Here is a 7,708-nt window from a genome sequence, read left to right on the forward strand (position 1 = left end):
TGGAAGGTGTTAAAGAGGACATCGGTATGTTTTTGTGCTTCAAAACCAAGTGATTTCTTTAATCAGAGCATTAACAACCTTATTGTAAGATGGAAAAGCATCATTGATAAGAATGGATACTATTTCATTTAATAAATGTTTTGTTTTGATATATAAGTTGTCCGGGTTATTTCATCTAAAAAAAAAGCGACACTAATTTTTGACGACCTAATATTTAACATACTTGGGTGTTTTATTTGAAGAAATTAAAACTGAAACTGGTTAGAGCTTCTACTCTACAAGGAATAAGATTAGATCAAATTGAAATAAGACTCAATTTTCAGAAAATAATGTGTCTCACGTACAAATAGCCAAGTATGTTTGACACGTATAAAATCAGTATTTAATAAGACATCTACATTAAAAAAATAGTAAAAGTGTACAACTAGTAAATTTAGAGAAATTTTCTCCAACGTAGTTACACCACGAAGATTTACCTTTGTAGGGTATGCTACGTTCAAGGTAACAAGCTATCATTGTAAGCTAAACTTTGTTTTTATAGAATCAAAATATAGGCTGCAGGTAGACGAAAATATAAACTCGATCTAATAAAAATATAATCTGTAGGCAGACCTGATCAAAACATATACCTAATATAATGAAAATATAAGCTGCAGGCAGACAAAAGATGATCAAAACATATAACATAACAATATTTAGGGACAACAAAGGGCAAGGGACTATTGGTCCATGTAGACTGTCCCGTCCTCTAAAATAAACTAAAACTATTAAAAAAACTCAAAGCCAGCTATTATCATTCCTATAGTTATCAAACTTTCTCTTAAACTCACTTAAGTTTAGTGCTTTCACAACATCTGAAGGCAACCCGTTCCAAAGGTTTACCAACCCGTTTGAAAAATAAAACTTTATTAGCTGAAGATGACTCCTACCCTGCCAAAATTTATATATGTGTTCCCTAGTATAATTAAAACCCACTGCCTTTTATTCGTCCAACTAACTAAATGATTTAAATCATTTGTAAAGCAGCAGCATCCTTTTCACAGCCAGAAACACCCAAAACCCTCATATCATCAGCAAATTTAGGTAACTTATTGACAATTCTTTCATCTATGTCATTGATGTAAATCAAAAAGATCAAAGGTCCTAAGACTGAGACCTGAGATACTTCACTTGTGACGTTAATCCAGTTTGACTGAACTCCATTTATAAGAACCCTGTGGAACATTGTCAAATGCTTTCTGAAAACCCAGATACACAAAACCTACACCTTTTCTCTTATCTATATAAACAGTAACCTTTTCAAAATGTGTCGAAAGATTTGTGAGGCAAGATTTTCTCTTAGTGAAACCATGTTGACTATCCAATAAAATTCCAAACTTTGTTAAACGACTCTACAAAACATCTTTTTATCAAAATTTACAAAACTTTTGTCACAATTGATGTAATACTAATAGGCCTATAATTACTGGAACGTTTTTATCTCCTATCTTGGAAAGATGAGTAACATTAGCCAACTTCTAATCCTCTGGCATCTGCCCACTTTTCAAGGACTTACAATAAATATTAGCAAGTGGCTCACATATCTAGTACTTAAAATCCTTCAAACCCTTGGAGAAATATTATTTGGCCCAGGAGCCTTAGCGTTCTTTAAACTTCCCAATTATTTTTAATAATCTCAGAATTAACATCTTGTTTCCTTTTAGCAACTGTTCAAAAATGAGGAATATTCCTTAAAAAAATCATTATTAAAAACGGAAGAAAAAGCAGGGTTTAATAACCCAGTCATCTCATAATCATTTGATACCAGCCTTCCTTTATCATCCCTCAAAGGTCCTATTCCATCCTAAAAGTTTGTTTACCCTTAATATATTTAAAGAAATTCTTACTGTTAATTTTTACATTTTCAGCCAACTTTTGACATGCATCCTTTTTGATGTCCTAATTTTCTGTATCATCAACTTTCTTAATATTCTATAATCTTCTAAATCTTCCGTCTTCAATTTAAATTTCTTAAATTTGTGATGTTTTTCTTTAATTTTATATCTTATACCCTTTGTGAGTCAACCTGTTTTTATTTTCAGCCACCCATTTCTTTCTATATGGAATATGTTTTTCTTGAGTATTTAAAAATTTATCTTTAAAAAATTTCCACAATTGATCAGTGTTTCCAAACAAATCAGTTGCCCAATTCACAGCAAATAATTCTTATCGAATCCTTCTAAAATTTGCCTTTTTAAAATTGGTAACATAAATATCATTATTCGTGATCTCCATATGCAGCAAAACATCGAACCTAGTAGAGCAATGATCAGTTGCACCCAGATGTTCTCCAACTTCCACCCTCTCAACCATTTCTATATTAGAAGTCAACAATAAATCTAAAATAGCATTGTTTCTAGTCGATTCCTTGACTAATTGGTAAAGAAAACCATCTTGAACAGTTTTCAAAAACCTTTCTCTCTCATGGCTTGACTCTAACGTTTCCCAATCTATATGTCTGATATTAAATTCACCCATAATTATGACCTCATTAACAGCTGAAATCTTAATCTCATTGTAAAGTTTCTCATTAATTTCATCATTATCATCTGGTGGTTTGTAAGAAGTTCCCACTAAAAGCCTTTTCCCATTATATCCACCAAAGAAACCCAACTGGATTCATTCTCCTTGCTAATATTTTTGATATCCTCAAGTCCAACAGGATGTAACTCAATTTTACATATAAAGCCACTCCTCTCCCTCTCTTTAGTACTCTATCCCTATTAAGTAACCCATAACCCTGTATTTTAAAGACATTACTGTCATAAAAATCATCTATATTTAATCATGTTTCAGTTATTCCGATTATATCAAAATCCTCCATTCCTACCAGCTCTCTAAAGAGATCTATTTTATTTCTTATATTTCTAGCATTACAATAATAACAATTAAGCCTATCCTTATAACTAGTTCTATACTCATTTCCTATGCTAAACTTTTCTCTACATCTTATTTTTTGCGCTTAACTTATCCTGGCTCACACCACTGTCTAGTCCTAGTTTAAAACTTCCTGTGCAGCTGAGTTAATAGCCCTCGCAAACAAATCAACCCCTACATAATTTAAACGTGAACCATCTATTCCAAAAATCTCCCTTCTCCCATTAAAATGAATAACTAACTGAAAATAAAAGCTGGAGGCAGACAAAAGGTGACCAAAACATATACCCAATGTGCAATAAAATGTTTTTAAATAACTGTGTAATATTTTTACACTTACATTTACTTTAGCAATATCATATCGCTTCCAATGGTATTAATATAGGTCTTTCTTAATTTTTTCCTTTGTAATGGCACAGGTACTGAGTTTGATGATATGGTGATGAACCCAGCAATTAAGATGGCTGACCTAGGAAACCAGAGGATTTATGAAAACCTGAGGATTGAAAGGGATCGAACCTATGAAAATGTAATAGCTCAACAGGAATTTCTTCCAAATCAGGTCAGTCAAGTCTCACAGACACGTTTATGTAAGAAACTTCCAATTCAAAGTATGTTGAGAATTTATTGAAATTAACCAAATGTAATAAAATCATTAGGAAGTCATTGAAGTTTCGATTCTCTTCAATACATAAGAAATGTTTTTTTTGTTTTTTTTCGGTTTTGTACCTTTAGAAATTCCCAACACTGTCCAGTCATGAAATATCGTGTTTGCTAAAGTATCGTCATTTCGTCTTGACAAGACGTTTCGTGACATGCCAAAGATTGAGAAAAAAATGATTGATTTGGATGTAGCGTGCAACTCTTAAGACATCCACATTTTACTGTAATGTTTCTGAAAAGAAAATGCGGGAAAGAGATTTCATTTTATTTTTTGTATATTCTAAGGTGTTGTAAATAAACCTTTCATGTATTCAACATCCTATTTCTTACACAGGAAGAACTCATGTATTCCGTACTGTCTCTTCCCGAAACTAAAACACAGCTGGTGAGAAATACAGACGTAGAGCATACGGAATATGCAAATATTGACCACCAGAGGAGCCACAATCTTCGATCATGTCCAGGGATGGAGACAGAGGAGGAGTTGGATGGTTACTCTGTGGAAACACCGTTAATGAATAGCCTGAAAAGTGATAGAAGAGTAAGTTCGTGGTTAGTTATGAAACTACCCTGTAAGGAAACTAAGGTTCTGTTCGCTACCATACTATATAATATTACCAATATAATATTGACTTTTCTATTTTCACATTGCCTCTGTGAACAATAGATCTTATAGTAAACGTTTGTTGTATTGGTATATAATATTCTGTATTTATTTGTATTTCGTAAAATAGCTATCTTTTTTACGATCGAGCGCTATTTAGGAACATAGATGCCGAGAGTTTAATTCATATTACTTCACACACACACACACACACACACAACAAAATATTATAGATTCCTGTATATAATCTAATGTTCTTAGGTCTATGTAAGTAAGTCTAATGTATGTCTATGTTTTAAAAGCATGCAATATTTGGTTTTAGTAATGCAAACACATAATAAATGCTCTTAAAGTGTATAAAAACGAGAAATACAGAACTTGTGAATCTATGTTTTTGATATATATTTAAATTAATAACGAATTAATGACGATAACTAAAGAACGAGATTGGACTTCGAAATATAAAGAGTGAACTTGTTGTTTTCATACACAAATACAAAAGGGCTCCCAAAATATCTATAAATATTAGTCGGGAAAATCACTGAACCCTGTGATGCATAATGTACAAAAAAGAAGTATCCATAAACTCCAGAGATGAATCCAAAAACTCTTCTCTTCAGTAACTTAAGCATATTTATGGTCTAAAAGTTATTATTTATTATTACTGATCTAGATGATAATTAATCAAAGGGCTATGCCATTTAGCGTAGTTTCTGATCAGTGGTATAACTGCCAATATACAAACTTGAAGAACACTTAGTTTCTGATCAGTGGTATAACTGCCAATATACAAACTTGAAGAATCACTTTGAGGTATATTGGTTAGTTTATTTCATGCATTCTAAGCTGAGAAAAAGACAACTGTTAAATGTACTTAACTTAGAGATATCAAACGACAACAATTTATTAAGCAAATATCTTAAATATTTGAATCAAGTGGCTTTTACTTCCTGCCAAATTTGAGTTCAAGGCGAATATTAAAACGCTAGCAAACCTAGTGTTGAGAACAAGAAGTTAGTAACCCTATCATTTCATTTCGTGAAGTTAAATATATCTTTAATACACGTTATACATATATTGTTTCATACGCAGTGATCGCAAATACGTAATTAGAAACATTTTTGTAAAATATAAATCTAAAGGAAACTTGTTGAATCCTTTATTTATGTTTACTTAAGTTATCAGGTTTGTTTTGTCTTCAGTTTAATATACTAGTGTAACATTAATCATGGTACGTTTATTTATTTATTTCGGGTATTTGAGCAAAAGCTACACAAGTGTTATTTACACTAGTTATCTCTGGAGGGGGTGGACAGCTATTCAACAGCACATCCTGCCAAGTCTTGGTTTATTTTAATCGAATAGTAATATTTGATCGTCACTTTTATAATGAAACCACGTCCTCAAATAGCGGGACGCGAACCATGAACCGTGAAATCATAAAGCACTGTGATCGTTTATGCATTACAAACGTACACATTTTTCATTATTTTAAAGTATAAAGCTAAACTGGGCTATCTGCGCTTTGCCAACTGCTATATCGAATCTCTAATTTAAGCGTTACAAGCCCTCACCTTCCCTTCCAGTCACCATGTGAGGGACACAAACGCACATATCAGAGTACATAAAGAAATACAACATACGAAAAAAAAGACATATAGTACTGGTCGATATAATATCTACATCTTCCTATAATGAACGTAGCGTGTACGTCAGTATCTATGTATGTAACCAAAACTCCTGCACAATCATTTGAATGGTACCATTAACACAAATCCATATAAAATTTGACACTCTGAGTATTCACGATTCAGACACTTAGAAAAATAACTGATATGTGCAACAACCATTTTTTTTTATAACAGAACACAATTTTAAATATAAGTGCTCTCCTTACAACAAAAACACGACTTTCACTAGGACTGAACGTGAGGGTTTGATTGCATCTTTATTTATATAATTTTTAAATGTAGTAATGGAAACTGGAGTTCTTAGAAAAGTATTATTTTTCTATCAACAATACCACTTTTAAAACATTACAGTTTATATCAGTAAAATGTATGAAACTTTTAGGCTCTATACATTGAATCATTTCTATGTAATAAGTTGCGTATGACTAACGAGCACTATCCGAACACTTTTCCCGTGCAGTACTTCCCAGAAAAATATTTTTTTGCAACATCTCAACCAACAATTGGTCCAGTTATGAACGCTATTTTCAAGTTTTGAACAATTCGACTTTCAAGATCTACGTATCTATATGTGCCGATGTTTCCGTTTATCAACGTTATATTTTAAAATCTGTGCAAGAACTCAACTAACAGATGTTCCGTATATAAAAGCTATCTTCAAGTTTAGTACACCAAAAAAAAAACTTTTCAAGAAAAATAATCATAGGACGGCGTTTATTCTAGTTTGTAGTAATGTTTGTAGTAATGTTTACATAATGTTAACTTAATATTGCAGTAATTGTTTACAGTTTATTCTAATCAAACTCTTAATTAAACATAATGTTACAGTTTTGACATTACAGCATCATTTTTATTTCCTTGTCAGACTGCCATCCTAGAAATAAATACTTTCTAAAAACGTGTTCGATTTCTCTGCCCCATATATTGATCATTTTATTTCTCTGTCCCATATATTGATCATTTTACAATACCTGATGAAACGCGTTCACAAAGCCTATTTGTAATACGTTCGCTTTTGTTATTTGCTACAAATTGTCTGGCAAAGTATATGTATGTCAACCTATGTAACTTACCTTTGTGAATACGAACACCTGGTTTTACACAGTGTGCCTGAATCATTTGACCATTGCCGTAACTGCTATTATAGAATAGGTCTGTAATATACCAAATTGAGCAGAAGTGTTATTACATCGTTTGTTTTAGAGTGATGGCACACAGTGTCTGGTTCATTTGTATATAGATTAACCATTACGTCCTATCTCACTCATTAAACAGTCCACCTGAGACAAGTAGGCTGCACAGATTAGCAAATCCATCTTGTTGGATAAATACATCTCCGACTGATTAAGATTAATACTTATTTGATTTGGCCATAGGTTATTAAGATACATTATTTTTTTCACTGTTTGATATTTTTTCGCCTTCTCAATTAACTGTAGCTCTCATAATTTCTCATAAATTTCGAAGGATAATGAAAACGGGTTGTCTGATATTAAATAAATTAGAACCAGCTGATGAGTCAGACTTTTCTAAATGCACCAGTTAAAAAGTAACAAAAAAGAGAAAAATAAATAAATATACAAGATAAATTTTATTGAATTTAATAAGTATTCTACATTCTAATTCCTTGTTTGAAGTTAAGCAAAAAGCTACACGATGGGCTATCTGTGCTCTGCCCACCATGGGTATCAAAACCCTGATTCTACCGTTGTAAGTCCACAGACATACCGCTGTGCCACTGGGGGGGGGGGGGGGGCTTACGACTCTGAAACGATAGTTATGAAATCTTGTGGAATCATATATTCATTTCGCTCTGAATCAATCAATAATTTAT

At 32.3% G+C, this 7,708-nt stretch overlaps 1 protein-coding gene across 1 annotated transcript in view; it reads left to right on the forward strand.

The window, feature by feature from the left end:
* Positions 1-7,708, forward strand: part of LOC106469110 (nephrin-like) — a 71,424-nt gene that overhangs the window by 57,383 nt on the left and 6,333 nt on the right. The window contains exons 10-11 of the mRNA XM_022397535.1: positions 3,336-3,478; positions 3,914-4,120. Of these exons, the coding sequence (XP_022253243.1) occupies positions 3,336-3,478; positions 3,914-4,120 (350 nt within the window). The remainder of the gene's footprint in view (positions 1-3,335; positions 3,479-3,913; positions 4,121-7,708) is intronic.

Source organism: Limulus polyphemus, unplaced genomic scaffold (genome assembly GCF_000517525.1).
Source record: "Limulus polyphemus unplaced genomic scaffold, Limulus_polyphemus-2.1.2 Scaffold3310, whole genome shotgun sequence".
NCBI classification, from domain to species: domain Eukaryota; kingdom Metazoa; phylum Arthropoda; class Merostomata; order Xiphosura; family Limulidae; genus Limulus; species Limulus polyphemus.